Consider the following 19,603-nt stretch of genomic DNA (forward strand, 5'->3'; position numbering starts at 1 on the left):
CACTTGTGTACCATTATGTAGCCGTTTGGAATGAACTTGGCGAAGGGAGCAATGAAAGACGTAATTTCCTCATTATCTTCACTGGGATGTTCCCATGACAATGCAGCATGGTGTCCATCAGCTGACTAGCTGTTCTTATGACAGAACATTTGTTATTATTGCTGTTAACATAGCTGCTGCAAATAAAGATACATTTTTATATACATTTTTAAAATATGCATTATATGCCTATGTGTGTGTATTTCTCTGTTCTCAACTTTAAAACTTGCTGTCTCATCTTTCGACACCGAATTACTTAACACATTTAAACATAATAGGACAAAAATGTGTGAAATATGTCACGAAAAAAAAACAAAACAACTTGAATTGCTATGTTTGTAAGTTAACTCGAACTCTCCCGCCATCTAGCTTTAAAATGAACGAAATCACGAGTATTCGCTGGGTCACATGACATAAATAATAAAATTACTTCCTAGAAGTGACGATCGCATGTGGCCTTCGCTAACAGCTTTGTGGAAGGACCCTTCGTGAAGGGGTTCAGTTGTTCACTTTCGTTTGAAACACCTCTACAAACGGCGTCCCCTTCTCGAAGTGCCCTTCAAGGGTGCAAAATGCCATTTGGAATTTGCCCTGTATGCCTAGTTAGATCTTGATTAGCTGGTTCAGGTGTGTTTAATTGTGGCTGGAGCTAAACTCTGCAGGACAGCAAACCTCCTGGACTGAGTTTGAAACCCCTGATGTAGACAGACGTTAGTCACGGAGCACCGCAAACAAACAATAGCCACATTTTAGAGAATTAAAACAACAAGCTTATGCTGCGTTTACACCATAACTAACGTAATTAAGAGTTGGCAACCTGTGATGTTCTAACCAAAGCTGTTCACATCCTTAGACTCGGAATTATGTGTTTATCAGCACTGAAATGAATCTGCAGCAGTCAGGTACAAGCTCTCTAAGTTGTTTACGTTCATTATTATTGTAATGCTATGTGCTTTGAGACATGAGGTAGTGTAACGCTGTCTCTTGTGATGCTTTTCCGAGAGCATAATGTGTGTGCCTTCATGCATTTTGGAGGAGGTGTGGCTTTAGAGGCGCTCTGAAGGAAGGGTGGGATGTTATGATTTGAAAGCTAGCTCGCTAATGCTAGCTTTTCCGAAAATGTTCTATTGCACCTTTAACAACTACTATTAATAAGCAGTAATTAGGAGTTTATTGAGGCAAAAGTCATAGTTATTAGTTAGATAATAGTGAGGTTAAAAGTGAGAATATATAACATTTCTGATTAAAAATTGTTTCAAAGTAAATTCTACACCAAATCAGTGTACAGACAGCATAGTAAAGATGCTAAATGTGTACAAGACAGCTGGAGATTTTTTTTTTTTTTTTTTTTTTTTTTTGAAGCTCTGGATCACAATCCAGGAAAAAGTCCATCAATATCTCAGAAGGCTACAAATAATGGATGTGCCTGCAAATCAGGCTTGAAAGGAAATGTGGCAGTTTTTCAGCTGTTTGACAAGCCGGGTCAGTTGTCTACATTAATGCTTTTATGCCATGTGAAGCCGATTTAATGAGACGCCTGACTTATATATGTAGTTTATGTGTCTCATTCTCTGTTCTTCATTCTCGTTGTACGAAGGGCCTTTAGGGCCAAACCTGAAAGTGTCATGAATTCCAAACATCCACATTAAACAGAGAGCATGAGGTGCTTTATCTTTTGCTTTAGAGCACTTTTTCCACAGACAATGCGTTCTGGTGAAACTGGCCATAGGGGAAATCATTTTCCAGCATAAAATTAACCGAATCAATGGTCCTCTTCCAGAATGGGCCGTAGCTTCTTTAATAGCAGATTCCCATGGGCCAAGCATGGGAGCCAAACACACGGCTGTCACTTCAGGCATTTTTCCATACCTCACAGATCACCTGCCGCTGGTACACGTCAATGTCAGCCGCCCTGGAACGCAATCCCAGAACAGCCAGGCTAAAAGGACTACAGTGCCCTGAAAGCTTGTTTTTGCCTACGTTGCTTAATGTTGCACGTCCTTTGTGAGGGCGCCACGTCCCCTTCGGCATGCTCTTCGGCATTTGCATAACCTTGTTGTTGAGAAACGCTCCTCGGAGACATGACGCATCTAAACGCATTAGCATACTAAATTGGATTTGCGCCTCTCGTTAGCACAGATTGCAAATGCAAGTAGCGTCACATTCTCCGGTTGCACTTGGAAGTGAAAGAAAGAGCAGAGACGGGTAGCTGAAGGCTAGAGAGGAAAAGAATGTCTCGAGGGATGTCTCAGAACCACAGGTGGTAGAGTCAGGATGAATTGCTTTGTGGCAGCTGCATTTGACAATTACCGTACAGTCAGGGTCTCGCAGAAGGCTGTGTGGAATGAGAGCCGGTTCAGCGAGAGGTTAGTCACCCGTAACACAAGCACGGATGATGGGAATCTTTATTCATTCCACGCCTGACATACGCAGTGTTCGCTTGGCAGGCGTTGTGTGGGAAGCATCATGCGTTCGGCAGTTAAACGACTCGGCGGGCTGCGCCTAAAAGCCTGAAAATGATTTTGGCACCCGCGGCCAAGCTCGAACTGCCACACTTTCAGCCATTCTTCCAGTCCTCTGAAAGCTTACCAAATCCACGGCCCGCGATTTGTGCTCTCTGCTGTGACAGGATGATAATTAACTGCACGAGAGGCTCCGTGCCGGAATGCGCAGGTGAAGCGCTTCACCTATGTCCTTCCCTTGGCTAAGACGCTCTTAATCAAAGCTGCCCAACTGCATCTGCGCTCGGCTGCACCTTCAGGGCAAGTCATGCATCTTCCCCACCCACTCCCTTTTGGAGAAACAGCAAAGGCAGCGGAGGCCTTCTGTACTTACGTGATGAATCGCACCTTAATAGATGCGACTCGGATGGAACAATAACTCTCACAGAGCTGTAGCGCCCACAAAACACTCGGTGGTGCTGGGATTACTTGTCCTTCCCGCTTGGCCTTGGACATTGAAGGGGCAGCATTTTTAAGTAGAGGGTCAAGCATTTCTGAGGCCTTCATCATTGTCATTCATTTATAGGAGAAAACATATCTGTGTCCTTGGATTTGAAGAGCAAAAGTGCAATTGTTGAGCTACAAGAGTAATGAAAAATGCATACTGATAGCGTTGATGTTTCATTTTCAAATAATGTCACGTGTACATGCTTTTCTAATCACAAAATGAGATACTTGAGAATAGAGAAAATAAGGTCTCTGCATGCTGTGCAAAACTCTTGTCTTCGATCATGACTACCATGTTTACTGTGTTATTGGATCTCAACTGCTTAAATGATCAAATATTTTATAGCTTGGCATAACTAGAAAGATGTATATTTGTTATAAAATACACAAATAATAAGAAATATCTTGAATTTTAGTTGTTTTAGCTTATTTTCCAACGTGAACTCATGAGAATATGTATATTTTTACGTAAAGTGTGGTTCTACCACATGTACATCTACTTACGTTTTCATACACACAAAAACGTACAATATTGACGTATTTATAGCACTAAAACGTAAAATACTTATGTATTGACAGCAATAAAACTTAAATTATTTACGTATCCAACTGTGAATGTGTATGAATTCCCATGTATTAATATTAAAATTGTGGCATTAATGTTTTGATACTGTTGTATTCAATTGTCACATCAATACATGTTTTTAGTCGCATTTATTAAATGCAGTTTACTCATCTACTTAATATGAAATAATTCTGTTCGTGACTTGTGCTGCAAACTCGTTTCAGAGGATTACCTAATGTTAAACAAGACTACACTTTAAAAGCTTAAAATAACATTTCTGTAATTGTTTAACCATTTTATAATATTTAGTTTGTTTGCTGTGAGACACAAAAGGCTTTTTCTCCAATGCAGTGACTGGCAATACAACCATAAAATACACCAAAACACAACATAAATTCACAAATCATCTCAATTTTATTTGTTCGCTGTACTCTAAATCTTTAGAATCCATATGTTTGTAAGGAACAGATCCAAATTCAGCCCTTTATCCTGCGATCTTCATCTTCATTCTCAGCATTGACTGAGAATGAAAAAGGCCGCACTCGTTATTATTCAAATTTGAAAGTAGCGCCACCCTTGAGAACCTTTACGATATGGTTTATGGCACTCAAACGCTCATTGGTTCTCACCTGCTTCGTCACAGATTGCGACATGCCCTGTTACAGTGGATTGAAATTTGGAATGAGTGTGCACCTTCACAGAGAGAATCCGGATTCATATTGTCATGGATTAATAACTTAAATTCTGCTCAGTACCCCATAAAAAACTATTACCGCCAGAGAAGACTGCGACTGCAACTCATCATCATTTTGGTACCACTATTGACATTTTCACAATACATAAATTATTGTGATGACGCTTGTTTGTCTGTTATTCTTTTATTTATAATAGTATGTAGTTTTAAGAAATGGATATTAGTAGGTTTAGGGGTAGGTGTAGGATTAGCGGCTCAAAATATTGTTTTAATACTATATTGTTACTAAAATTGTCATTTTCCTACACATTTCTGTCCATTGTGTTTTATTCTTTTAATATGCTCTATAAAATGGGTATAGTTAGGTTCGGGGTGGGGTTTAGGGATTTTACATTTATCTATAAAATGATAAAAGGGAAATTATGCTGAGATCTTTATGATATGAAAGATTCGTAAATATTCTTTTTTTTTTTTCGCTGAAAGTTGCGTATAAATACTTACGTATTAACAATGCGACCAGGCTGTATATTCATGCTTGTTTTGTCTTAAGTTCAACAAGGAGAGGAGCTTGCAAACATAATACTAGAAAATTTCTTACACACACACACACACACACAAAAAAAAACTTTATTTAGAGGCCAATTGCAAAGACAAAACATGTTAGATTTACATCATCATCATCAGTGTCGTAACAGACAATAGCACACCTGATTCTGTTTATTTATTTTTTTAAATTACCGTATTTCATCCAATAAAGTAAATTCAAAAAAATTATTAGTAAAGTAAATATACCTCAATAGCATAAAAAAACCATACATGTACACTAACCTTCACTAACCTTCATAAATACGTAAGTATACCAGACTACATAAAAAATAAAATTACAAAAATTATGCAAAAATTATACGCAATATTGTTTTTTTTTTTTTTAAATCATCAAAAATATAAATGCAACATTATCCAAAAACAGTCAAATGATATCAAACATCATAATGATTATCGTGATTGTGAGGAATAAATCAAAAAATAGAAATAGAAAACCAAAGAAAAATATCCTAAACATGTTCTATGTTTTATCTTATTTAAAATAATTTTAAGTCATCTTGAGGCCCCCTTGGAAGCTTGTTGAGGCCCCATAGTGGGCCCTTGCCCCCTGGTTGAGAACCACTGCTGTATGCCCATGGAATGCACAGAATTCAGAGTTTGCTGTAAAAATTGATGAACAGAAATGAACAGGTATGCCACTTTAGCATACAGTGTTTCTGCATCTTATTCACTAAACACCTAATGTCAAACTTGATCACTATTGTCATGTACACCCTGCATAGTTTCAGAAGTGGCAAGCACATTAAAATGTATATACAGTACAGAACACAACTAACTTAAGAAATTACAGTGATTGACATAATGATAAGCAAAGCAACATTTTAGCATCTTGTGGCTATGAACAAGATGGTTTAACCTGTTTGGTGTATGCTAATTTTGACTGATTTGTATATGGCAGAATAATATATATTGTGCATTTAAAGTCCTTACAGTCCTTTATTCTTGTTTTTTTTTTTTTTTTTTTTGTGAATGAGTCAAGACAAGTACCTCTGTTTTGATTTTTCTAGCACCTCAAATAAGCTGTCAGTGTCCATATGAGGGTTACACAAACATCTAGTTGTTTAGTTAGGGTCTAAACACATTATGTGGATTTTATATAAATGGCGTTGTCACTAGATGATATTTTCCATGAGTTAATTTAGTTGTAGAATTCAGTTGTCACTCTTGTAAATAACCGTACATGACGTGATTGAGTGCTCAAAATGTGACTGGTGTAGCACTCTGGCAGTATTTAAATAAAGCCTGTGTCATTCCTTTCAAACAGACCTCTTTTCTATGCAAATTAGGCTTAGTATAGCCACAAGTCACAAATGTTGCATTTAGGCTATGTTCAGACTGCCAGCAAAAATCTGATTTTTTGCATACCCAGGTGTGTTTTTGAAAGTCTGGACTTCAAAAAAAAAAAAAAAAAAAAAACACGAAATCAGATTTTTTTTTTTTTTTTTTCTTCAAATCTGATTCAAACCACATTTGGAGATGGTTTGAAATGCGGTTCCAATCAGATTTTTACATATGCATCTCAGATTGATCCGCTCTGGCTGCTCAAATCAGATTTCAAATTGTCTTTTTGCATCACTCTTAACATGACACAATGATAATGTCAAAACTGGCGACGGAAATTCTGGAAGCATTCATACGGTATTCAAATGGTATGTTCAAAGATTTCGGCAGTGACTACAACACGGAACATCACAATATTTACCAGTCTCCTCCATCACTGAGTTTTTCTTGTACGACGGAGGAGTTTTGCAAATGTCGTTACAAAAGCAACCATGCAGATAGGTTGGTTATGTCTGGACACACAAATCTTATTTGAACGCTTGAAATTAATAGTGCAAACAGTCTACCTGAAAAGATCTGATTTGAGAAACAATCCAATTTGCCTGCAGTCTGAACGTAGCCTTTTACCCCCCTATGGAAAATGTATTTTAGGGCTAAATAAATGTTATGCATTTAATTAAGATACTAATTAATTTTTTTTAACATTTTATTTTTAACACATTTACATAATTTGATAATATTAATGTTTTGTTCAGAAACCATTTCACTCTACGGAGACCCATAGTTTTAAATAATAATAATAATTAAAAAAAAAAAAAAAATCTGCTAAATAATTATTTTTAAGTCTTCATCTCTCCATCCTTGTGATAGAGTTTGCATTAATGTATATTTCTGCAGATTTGTCCTTGCCACTGTCACCTTTTAAAATATTGATTTATTGATTGATTGATTGATTGATTGTGAAAAGTAAAAACTTAAATTTCCATACATCTAATCTGAATTTAATAGTGGGTAAAAAACTAAAATTGCTATCAAATAAATATTAAAAAATAAATATCTTACATTATAACAGTTAAATAAATTGCTACAGGGCAATGATTTTTATTTAATTTAGGTTAAATAAGGGGTTCCCTCTAAAGGTGATCATAATATTTGGCAAGGTTCTTGCCATTAAAAAGTTTGAAAACCCCTGCATTAGATTATTTACCAGTATGACCTTTCATGACGGGCATTTCCCTCAAACTGCCGTTTCAGTTCACATCATGATGTCACGGTAAACATTTATTGGGCCTTCAGGAATACCTTTTTAAAACGGTCTCATGAGTTATGCCTCAGTGATGTGTTCAGACATTGAGTGGACATGTGCTAAGCATGTATATAAATGCTTCAATAGGTGCACTGTGGACTGCAGAATGAATCGTAACATGACACATCTCATAATTGTGATTTTAATGGGAAATGAAATGATGATGTGATGATGCACTGAGTCACATGATTATACATTCTACCCTTTCTTTAGTTACGAATGACGAGGACCTTGACAGTCATTTGTTTCCAACACTATCCACTTCTGTCTTGAAGGAGTTGCTCACCAATAAATGATTTGGTCAACATTTACTCACCCTCATGTTGTTGCAAACCCAAATTACTTTCATTCTTTTATGGAACATAAACGTTTATCAGAATGTTCACACTGCTCTTTTCCATAAAATAAAAGTGAATGGTGGCCAGGGGCTGTCAAGCTTCAAAAACACCTAAACGCATCATAAAAGTAGCCATTATTATTCATGCACTATTCAAGTCTATTGCATGGCTTCAGGTGACTTAGAATATAACGGAAAATTTGTATGAACTACTTTTTGACAACTTTATGCTACCTTTTGGCCAGTTTTCATTTTGATATGGAAAAGGGCAGCGTGAACATATTCATTTATAGACCTGTTTTATTACATGAGAGTGAGTAAACTATGAAAATTTACACTTTTTGGCAAACTATCCCCAGACTAAACATTTTTTGCACCACCATGTAGGTTTTCTCATGGAGGTATGTAAATCTCTCTCATTTTGCTTTCAATTTGCACGTTTGCCTTGGTTTAGTCATTAGAAAATAAATGTGAAGCACAGCATTGGGATAATGGATTTTTTCATTAGCAGTTGGATGTAAAAGCTTTAAACATCTGATGGATACCCAGACTTTCATCAGGTGATTGTTCTGTATGGCACAACAAAAGAAAGGGAAAATTGCATTGCACAAAACTACCTCATTCCATGTTAATAAATGGATTAAATTGTGATTTGAAAATTGGCATCGCAACACAAAAAGGTCTCATGTATTTGTTTCGGCACGGCTGGCCTAGAATTTAGTCATATCAATTTCAGCCCTTCTAGACGCTAAATAGGATACGCAGAAAATGCATTGCAGCATAAACCAATGAAATATTGCAAATTCATTATACACATGGGATTGCTTTGGAATCATAAATGTGTAACAAGTAAGGAGATTGAGATTGAAATTGAAAAGTTGTTTGGGGAAAAAACGCACTGCTATCATAAAATAGGCTATAAATGTGCTGTAGATTACAGCTGTAGGCGAGGGGTCAGAGATTGGCTGGTTAGTTTCGGCAGTTAGTCCCTGATGGCCTGGTAGATGCCGTGCCTACAGCATTCTGTGGGCAAAAAGCATCATTCTCCATTGATGACCATTCAAAATCAGCCTTCGCTATTTCTTAACTCTTTGTCAGTGTGTGCATTAGTCATGGGGATATTTCAGAGAATCTTTCTGCAGGTTACATTGGTATGTGAATACCAATAAGTGAATCCTTTGAATCATCCGTTCAATCAATTTGTTCAAAAATGTTGATTCATTCAGGTTTGCAACAGGTGTGTCCCAATGTGTTTACTTATGCATTATTCTATGCCATTTTGTAAAATAAATAGTGTGAGTATAAATAATTGTTGAATGTTTGACACTTCAGGGACTCAACTGTTGCAGTTTTTATTATATAGCAGAAGGAGAGGGGATATCTGACTCTGATGCTGAATGACACTGATTCATTCAGGAACAAAACAAGCTATTGTCTTTATGAGTCACTGAATCATTCACTCAGCCGATTTGTTGAAAAATGCTGATTCATTCTGGTGCAAATCAAGTTTTTTTTTTTTTTTTTTTTTTTCACAAGCAAAATCATTTATTCAACTCATTCGTTCGACAACACTTATTCATTCAGGAATGAAAACTGACTATCATTATGAATCTGTCATTGGATCATTCATACAACAGATTCAATATAAAAGGCTGATTCATTCAGGTATGAATGAATAATGAATAATGAATAATGCGTGGGAGTCATTGAATTATATATTCAACTGATTCATTCAGCAATACTGATTCATTCAGGAATGAAACAAGTGACTCTCTTTATGATTGAATCATTTGAATCATTTATTCAAAAACTCTGATTCATTTAGGCACAAAACAAGTGACGGTTTGTATGAGTGAGTCATTGGATAATTCATTCAACTGATTTTTTTTTTCTTTTTTCAAAAATGCCGATTCAGGAAGTTTTAGACATCTTTTGAACTAGCAATAGCAGATCCTGTATCCTGTAAAGTCTTTGGAACACTCCTTGGATTTTCTTACACTTTTATAAACTCGTAGGCTGGAATGTTGTATAAAAATAATATTGCATGAGTGTGTAATGGTTCCATATCAGCATGGTTGTGATATATGGCCATAACACATGCTTGCTTGTGTGATATTGCTTTAATATAGTAGATGATTTGCTATGGGCAGTTTTTTTTTTTTTTTTTTTTTTTGCAGGGCTCTTAAAAACATCAAAACAGCATGAAATGGATCTTGTTTCTGAACTTTTTTCATAATCTTTGGCTTTAACTGAAGGTGGTCGAAACATGTTCTAGATTATGGCACAATTGCAATATTTGTTATATTCTTCAAAGATGCAAAAGGGAAAGAAATACTTTCTCATGTAAAATTCATACACCAGTTTCCCATTTAATAAGACTGATAATGATAATTAGGCCCCTGAATGGGAGTGTTTCCCTTCGTAATTGCAGACTTACTCAATGCCAGCTGACATATCTCTCAGCAAATGGATATAGATGGGCCCTCACAACATCCGCATGAATAAACAAAGGATCTGTGCCCTCTGGCTATGACTGCAGAAGTGAAACGCAGCCATTCAAGATTCCACTGCATTCCACGGAATTCTGCACATCAATTAGGCTCCAGTGTGGTGCTCTGTTTTGAGGACAAATTCTCTCGCCCCGTTTCCCAGCGGCCTCTCTAGTGTACTTGCAAAATAATTTAGTTTAGCAGCTTGTCATGCGAGCTACTGTGGAGAATTCCCTCTCTTTGTCACTGGCAGCTACTGGGTTTGCCGTACCATGGCACCTATTTGCTGTGATCCCTCGAGCTTTGTTGTGCTGAATTGTAAATCCAGGAGATTGTTTACTGTTGTACAGTAGATGGAATTTATTAATGCATTACGAATCATACTCATCCTTTAACCCTGTAAAGCCTGACATATGAAATAATAGTCCAAAAAAATCTATTTATTTATTTATTTATTATTTTTTTATAATGTAATGCAATGAAATGATGATTGAGAGACGAACAAATAATCCTCAAAAGCCTGATGTATTATAATTGACACTCACATTTTAACATTTTTTCTAAGAATCATGTATGAATAATCAGGATTTTATTTATTTTATTTTATTTTTTTCAGTCCAGTAAGTGTTCATCTTGAACTATTACTAACGATATAAAATGTATTCTTACATTTACTTTCACAGCAAAAAGACATATATACCATGACCTTAAAGGAGATATTTTTTAGAATTATTCTAAAAGGCTAAAAAAAAAAGTATAAACTATCAAGCTGTGCATGAGCAGAAGGCGCATTGAAGATTGTAGGTTTTTCAGCAGTTTTGATCATGTTGATAATTTATTTTTTGCATATCAAATATGATACTTTAAAGGGTTTAAAATGCATATTTCTGTTGCACATTATCATGATCGTAGCCCTTATATCTTGATAGTTATGAATGTTGAATGAGAATGAACTTTCTTTTAACATTCACAGTTGCTCTTAAAAAATATCAGGATGCTTAAGACATGCGCAATTGAGTTGCAGACCTTAAATATCTTATCTTAAAAATCTTAAAAATCTTAAATGTCTTGAACTTAAATATCAAAGTATCAGAAGATGCATGTGAGGGTATTGGGATCTTTTTCCTAGGAAAAAAAGTCTCCATTTATTATCCATATATTATATTAATTATATTATATTATATTATATTATATTATATTATATTATATTATATTATATTATATTATATTTAGGGCTGGGAAGCAATTAAAATTTTTAATCTAATTAATTGATGTGGCAATTAATTAATTTAATTAATCGCAAATTTATTGTACATCAAATTTGGCTGAGAAATTATCCCCAAAAGATCATTTGAAGTCATTATTGTGTAAAGCATCAAATAGACATTACAAAAAGTAGATTCAGAAAGAAATATTTTATTTGATTTAACATAGAATTTATTACACAAACTTTTGGACAACATGGTTGAGTAAATGATAACTGAATTTTAATTTTGGGGTGAACTATATAGTCACGCAGGCACAATAGTGCTGTATGACAGATGTATTACTTTTATTTCGTTTTTCCTTTATTTCGTTTTTCCTTGATGTCGAGTGCACATCAATGTAATGCATTAACTCAAGAGCACATCAATGTAATGTGCAGCACGAATTTCTCCACAAAACTCGCACACTCTCAGATATAGAGTCCTCATGGCTCTACTCTGGCTCAGATATTACGCATAACTTTAAGTGGTTGAAAACACTGAATAAAATGAAAAGCACTGAGCACGTTCTGATCTTACCGGTGTTGTTGTGCGCTTCACAGGGTTCAAATTGATCGTCTTTTGCCTTTCATATCTTGAATTTTATGGACATTCTAACTGCATTTTATAAGCTATATCATGCAGTGAGTTGTTGCCCTGCATCATATTCATCATCAGTCAACTGTATGAAATGTCAGATGTCCTATGTAGGTCTGGGGGTGGGGCAAGTGCATTAAATGCATTAAAATTTTGAACACATTTTATATTATATATTTATATTATTATATTATATTATATTATATTATTATTATATTATTCATATATATATGTATTTGATATTTTGTAATCTAATGCAAAGACATCCATTTAAGTCTGGCTAAAGAGTCCAAGGATCTTTTGGTGCTGCTGTATGTGCAGTTGTCACATTTATAAAATGTCTTGGGCTGTTGCACTATTGATTGTGAGGTCAACGTTCTAGAGCAGCTGCTCTGGATATTTCAGGCGATAGAGTTCATGTGAGCGATGTAATCCATCATATAATAGCACCTCAGGCCTCTGCTAAACCTACAAAATACCTACATGAACCGAAAGAAAAAAATAAAACATGGGCCCAGTGCAGAGGAAGCACAAGCTTCCTGTCACAAGGTTTTATTAATGAGTTCAGGCTTCCAAAAAGCAACCGGGAAGATGCCAAGGTGGAATTTCATGTGAGAGGGGCAAAAGTTGTGAGTAATGTGCTGATCCAACACCTACAAACTGAGATATTTAGAGGTGTGCTGCCCCATAGAATTTTATGTAGCAGAGCTAACCGATTGCAGTATAAGATCACTCTGTAGCACTTTATTTTGATAGTCCACTTTCTGAAATTATGCTAAGTAACTTTGCAACTACATGTCAGCTACCAGTTATTAGAGTGTCTGTAGACTGGCTCCTTAATATCTGCTAATTCTTTATTTTGATGGTCCCCCAACAGACTTTCTACTCACTATAAGTAACTTTGCTAGTAGATGTCAACTTATTCTACTAACCCGAATCCTATCCTAACAGTCTACTAATACTCTGAGAGTTAGTTAACAGTTACTTATAGTTAGTAGAATTTCTAAAGTGGCCTTACTCTCCACACCACTGCTGTATTTATCAGATGGGCTTCTTTTGTAATTTTGTCTGACTACAATAAGACAGAGAGCGGAGTTAGTGTAAATAGCCTCTGCCAACAAGTTCCAATGTTCCTGTTTTGGTATTTGGAGGTACTACTGGGATACGCACTGTTTTGCACATACTATATAGTAGGGAAGTATCAGAAGCAGTAAAAGTCTGACGCAAGTTAGCAAGATGGCTAACATCCCTTATGAGCTCTAGGTTATTGAATTTTAGCTAGATGCTAACGCTTACATGCAAACACAAACAGGTGCCTGCGGTATTCAAAACATCATGCTGCCACAGAGAATTACGGTAAATGTAGCCTGTCACATCATAAACCAGCTAAATGAGTCATATTTTCTGGTAAACTTTATTGCTATTCTTCATCAGCAGTAAACAAAATGTGTAGAAGCTAACTTGTAGAGTAAACACTGACAATGAAAATCTGATAATGAATGCCAATTAGCTTCTGTCATGACTGAAACACCCTGAACTTGGAAAGTCAGAGCCTGTGTCTCAGTGTGAATACTATCCGTCCTAAATAGTATGTGACATTAGTAATTTTCGATACTATTTAGGGCAGATAGGGTGGATAGTATACACATTGGGATGCAGGGAGAGTTTTCCCATTGTGGTTTAGAACAAAAGTATGTACTTTTCCATCGCAAGCAAAGTGCACATTTTTTGTAGTGTGTCATTTAAATATGTGCATCGAGACTTCTCAATGCACACACTTTAATGCTTAGCTCCCATTTAGTGTTGTGACATCATATATGGTGTAGTCTATATGTAGACTTACATTTGTGTATCTTCTTTTTTGTTGTTTTTTTTTAGGTGTGATGGGGGAGTATGAGCCCAAAATTGAAGCGCATTTTCCTCAGACGGTGCTGGCAGCCAAAGGCGTCACAGTGAGGCTGGAATGCTTTGCCCTTGGGAAGTAAGTATGCTGGCATAATCCACCCACCCCCACCCCCACCCAGACCGCTTCCCGACATGTGCCACCTGAAGGTGCCTTTCTATTGCACAAAGACAGAACATTCACCGTCGCCCCCTTGAAACACCTCTTTTGCTGTTGCAATCATTAATAATCATAATTACAACCAATTTAACCAGTCAAACCACTTTCTTTTCAGAGTAGAGAGCAGAATGCATCCTCCAGAGAAGAGATAGTACCAGGAGGATAGCTATTTTTACTCCGCTTTGCTGTTAAATGAGCTCTCCAGAAGTACTGAACTCTGCGCCATAACGGATACAGTGGCAATTTCACTGTGATTGGTGTAGAAACAGCGCCAGGATCCGGCCCCTGGGAGTTGTATATTCTCGTAATAGTTGAACGTGCGGCAGAGGTTGAGGGCCAGGGGTCATGAGGGAGGAGAGCGATTTGAGAGTCTGTACATGCCATTGTTTGGAGGATGCTTTTAATATCTGTTCTGTTCACATATGGTCAAGGATAGCACAGTGAGAAATGAAAGTGGCCAATATAGGCCTACAGCCGGAAGGCAGAAAAGCACTCTGACATTCAGTCAGAACAGCGCATTGCCTGTAAATGATGGACCGAGGAGGCTTTTCCCCATACGTACTTAAGATGTACCTTGCCATGGCCAGTGTTTTCCTGAGCAGAAATATCTGGCATAACTTGGGGTTGTTTTTAGCTAAAAGCAAATATATGAGTGCTACTGTATATAAAGGCGTCTATCTGACACGCTAACCTTTTATTCCTTTAAAACACTTTTTTTTTTCTGCAATTAAATAAGAAAATAAAACAGATATTGAGATACTACTTAGATATTGTAGAGATAGATGCACACATCAACCCAGCAAAATATCAACCCAAGAGATATTTCATTTGATAAACAAGATAGTACTAGGCATACTTTTCAAGTTAAACATTTCACATAAGGAAATCAGTTTCTTAGATGTAAAATAAAACAATTGGTTTTTGATTCTTTCTTGTCTTGATGTGTCACATTATTCCCTTTCCCCATTACTTGCTGTCTTATAAACGATAAAAAGGCTAAAATTCAAAATATATTATTATATAATGTAAAGAGAAGTTACGTGATTCATTAACACTTAATTCTTTAACACAAATTCTTAATTCATTCATTCACTCACTCAATCACTCATTCATTCACTCACTCACTCATTCACTCACTCATCCACTCACTCACTAATTCACTCATTCATTCAGCCATTCACTCACTCATTCATTCACTCACTCACTCATTAATTGACTCACTCATTCACTCACTCATCCACTCACTCACTAATTCACTCATTCATTCAGTCATTCACTCACTCATTCATTCACTCACTCACTCATTCACTCACTAATTCACTCATTCATTCAGTCATTCACTCACTCATTCATTCATTCACTCAGTCACTCACTCACTCATTTACTCTCTCACTCACTTACTAATTCACTCATTCATTCAGTGATTCACTCATTCATTCATTCACTCACTCATTCACTCAGTCACTCAGTCACTCAATCATTCACTCAGTCACTCAATCATTCACTCAGTCACTCACTTACTAATTCACTCATTCAGTCATTTATTCAGTCATTCATTCATTCAGTCAGTCATTTATTCAGTTATTCACTCACTAATTCACTCACTCACTAATTCACTCATTCATTCATTCATTCATTCAGTCATTCACTCACTCATTTATTCACTCATTCACTCACTCACTAATTCACTCATTCATTCAGTTATTCACTCACTCATTCAGTCATTCACTCACTCACTCATTTATTCACTCATTCAATCTTTTGTTTATTAATTTTAGCTGTGTTTTTATTTTCTGCTTTATTTTTATACATCATTGTCAGGTTACATTCTGTAGAACTTTCTTTGGGATCCTCAGATTGGAGCTTAACAGAACCGATATGGCGTTTTGCATAAAGGGAATGCATTTCTGCGTTTTAAATACATAATCCAGTGTCATCGTGCTGTAATTCTGTTTGCGTTTGTTATTTGTAATGAATAATTCAAATGCAAAGCCTATCAAGCGCAAACACCTTCTAAGCCAAACTGCTCTAAGGGCCCAGTAATTGTTTACAGTGTCTTCAAGGACCCCTTTGTGAGGAAATGTCGTTTACAATTAATTATCCACATTAGAATAATAAGTCATTACTTAAACCTAGACATTAATCTATGTATTCTTGGTGCCTTCTCTCTCTTAGTTCAATTAAACTTTACAGACTCTTAACTCGGTGCTTGGCGAATGAAGAAATCAGTGAGATCTCACCAATGGTCTTTTCCTTCACTCGCAGCTCATTTAGGGCTGACAGCGAATCCTCCAGTGAACTTTAGGCCTCGTCCACCTTACCCACAAATAAAATATTTATCAGTGCATGTTATTAGAAAATGCCAGTCTTTATAATGAACCAAACTGAACTAAGAATTACTTTTAGCCTCACACTGTCACTCAGTATGTATGACAACCTAACAGTCAGGGTGACTAAGGGCTTGGCATTGTGTGCAGAGAAAAGGCTAGAGCGTATATTGTCAGTAGCGCGGGCGGTCTGCCCGAAATGTCTGCGGGGATGCTTTTCAGAGGCAGCATTGTACCGTACACTTTCAAAGGCAAACTGCCAGCTTATAATGGTGAATGGGTCTGGTGCCGAAAATGTTACCGGGGCTACAAAAGGGGCCTCTTTCATGCATGCTGGCATTTTGTTGAAGGTACTGTATAACCTTTCTGGATGGTTCTCACATCACTTAAGACATAATGGTCACATATTTTGTTATGAAATTTTCTATTCAAATGATTTGCTCTCTAACATTTTCAGGGTTAGACAAACAATATGATTAGTAATATACTTAAATTTTTAGTCATAAGAATTTATTGGAGTGTAATTGTGGCACATGTTTTAGTGGGAAAATATGAATTAAATTATTTCAAATTATTTAATTTATTTTAAGGTTAGGTTTTTGTATACACTACCATTCAAAGTTTGGGGTCAGTAAGTCATACTACATTATGGAGATAATAAATTTTAACCATATAATGCATATTGTATCATCTTTGATACAGGCTTTCAGGGAATGTTTATTTGTACATCTCTCAATCATTACTGTTTTATGATGTCATTCACATATTATCAAATATTATCCACACCTACCAATGCACTTGATCTCTAAAGTGACACTTTAAGATTCAATTACTGCAGACAAAACATTTGTTTTACAACCCTGCAAGTTTTATCATAGACCCATCATGATTTAAACTGACAGGTCAGAAACTTCATCCTGTGTGGATAAATGTCCTTGTACAATTTAAGCGGATGTAGAGGGACAGAAGGACTCAGAAATGTGACGTTTTTATCGTTGGGCCTGCGGATGATTGATGTCGGCGCTGGGGTTTTCCTCCGCGTCACATTTCCATCGTTGGAAAGCTGTGAAATGGAGCTGTCACTATGTAGCAGTGCTGATTGTGTCTGATAGAGCGGGTTATCTACACGCGGGCGGCACACCTAGGAGGTCATATCACACGCCCGCTGCAGCCACAAATAGGGATGGATGGCAGTGTACAAATACTGCTTATCTGCACAGCTATCTAGACGTTTATTGTGTTACTCAGTACACAGCCACTTACAGAGTGCTGCCATATCAGATTGTCCTGTTCCTACTTTCAAAAAGACCACGTTATCAGCTCTACAAATTAGCGCAGCTACACATTTTGGCCAGAGATAAAAGAATTGCTTTTAGAAAGTGCTTTTTTAAGATCAAGTACATTCTTTTTTGCACCGGGTTCCGTAAGGTTGTTTTGTGATGATTTATGCATCAAGTCACAGCGATTTAAATAATTTTTTTTTTTTTAAATAAATTGTGTGTAAAAGCCAAAAAGCCAAGGAAATACTCTACTTCCTGAAAAGCTCAACTACCAATCAGAGATGTTGCTGTTTCCTTTCAAACCTTGCCAATACATTGAAATTCTTTGTGACTCAGCGGTGATGTCCACGCCCATGTATTATTGCAAATAACTAAAATCACTTCCTCTACAATGTAAATTATACTATTTTAATACTTATAAAAAAAATGATATATATATATATATATATATATATTTTTTTTTTTTTTTTTTTTTTTTTTTTTTTTATACTTGTCATTCACAATGGTTAGTTCCTGTCCTTGATTCTGATTGGTCAATAGCTGTGTTTTATTCACAGTAAAACACGGCTATGACCGCTTCACCCAACGGTTCTGTGTATCACTACACAACACTTAGCAACCACTCTTAGCAACGTAAACTGTATGTTCTCAATTGATATTGTTCATTGGAGCTTACTGTATTATGTAGAAGTGTATTGTGAGAAAGAGATGGAGTGAGCGAGTTTATTACCTGCATTCAGATTTAGCATTTTCCTTCAGGTCAGTCCTATGTTCATAATAAAAAATCTGTTTAAATGTCTGATGTATTATCTTGTCCTTTTAACAGTTAAGGGGTTTTCCCGTGACTGACAGCGCTAGTCAAAACATTTGTCAGTTGCGTCTTGTTCCGTTTTCAAAACAATTCAGTCTTTTCAATATAAAAGTCTTGGCTACTGAATGACACACTTATAAAGACAGTCTTTGCTGCCATCTAATGGCGTAATAATGTAACTTTTTTTCAGGCGGAAGGAAGGCTTTTAGAAAAAAGTTTACTTCATGAAAGTTGCATTGATACATATTTCTGGCTTTAATATTTGTATTGTGTGGTAACCGTTTTATAAAAGCAATAAGGTACTCAATAAGATCGCGTCAGTTCCGTAAGTGGAATAGGGAAGGCGTAGGACATACAGCGTAAGCTTTTTGAAGAACACGGAAGGCGGTCTGGTGGAAGTTAGATATTTTACTTATAACATAACTTGTTAAATATGGATATACAAATGCATCGCTTCGCTTCAGAAGGCCTTTATTAACCCTCTGGAGCTGTGTGGAATATGTTTATGATGGATGGATGTGGATGGAGACACTTTCTTTAGCTCATACTCGTTTCGTATGCATATGAGCTGAAGAAAGTGCCTTCAGAAAGCCTTTATTACCCCACCCTCAAGCCATCCTAGGTGTATATGACTTTCTTGTTTCTGACGAACACAATCGTAGAAATATTAATAAATATCCTGACCCTTCGGAGCTTTATAAATTTATATTTCTACGATTGTGTTCATCAGAAACAAGAAAGTCATATACACCTAGGACGGCTTGAGGGTGAGTAAAGCTTAGGGTAATTTTCATTTAAAAGTGAACTAATCCTTTAAACACTAAACGATCTTTACCTTCACAAAAAACAAATAAATTAACACTTAATTTCAACATTTATTCTCCTTATCCAGTCCCTATGCAAAGCATGCTGGGAACTAGAAATCCACTGCCTAATTTCTGATGTTATCAAGACAATTCCATTAAGTTACTACAACCTATTTAAAAAAAAAAAAAAAAGCCAATTAACACAGAAATT

At 36.2% G+C, this 19,603-nt stretch overlaps 1 protein-coding gene across 4 annotated transcripts in view; it reads left to right on the top strand.

Annotated features, from left to right (window-relative positions):
- Nucleotides 1–19,603, top strand: part of cntn5 (contactin 5) — a 329,953-nt gene that overhangs the window by 219,444 nt on the left and 90,906 nt on the right. For all 4 annotated transcript variants that reach the window (XM_051870641.1, XM_051870638.1, XM_051870642.1 and 1 more), the window contains exon 8: nucleotides 13,985–14,087. In XM_051870641.1, the coding sequence (XP_051726601.1) occupies nucleotides 13,985–14,087 (103 nt within the window). The remainder of the gene's footprint in view (nucleotides 1–13,984; nucleotides 14,088–19,603) is intronic.

Source organism: Ctenopharyngodon idella, chromosome 18 (assembly GCF_019924925.1).
Source record: "Ctenopharyngodon idella isolate HZGC_01 chromosome 18, HZGC01, whole genome shotgun sequence".
In the NCBI taxonomy this organism is placed as follows: domain Eukaryota; kingdom Metazoa; phylum Chordata; class Actinopteri; order Cypriniformes; family Xenocyprididae; genus Ctenopharyngodon; species Ctenopharyngodon idella.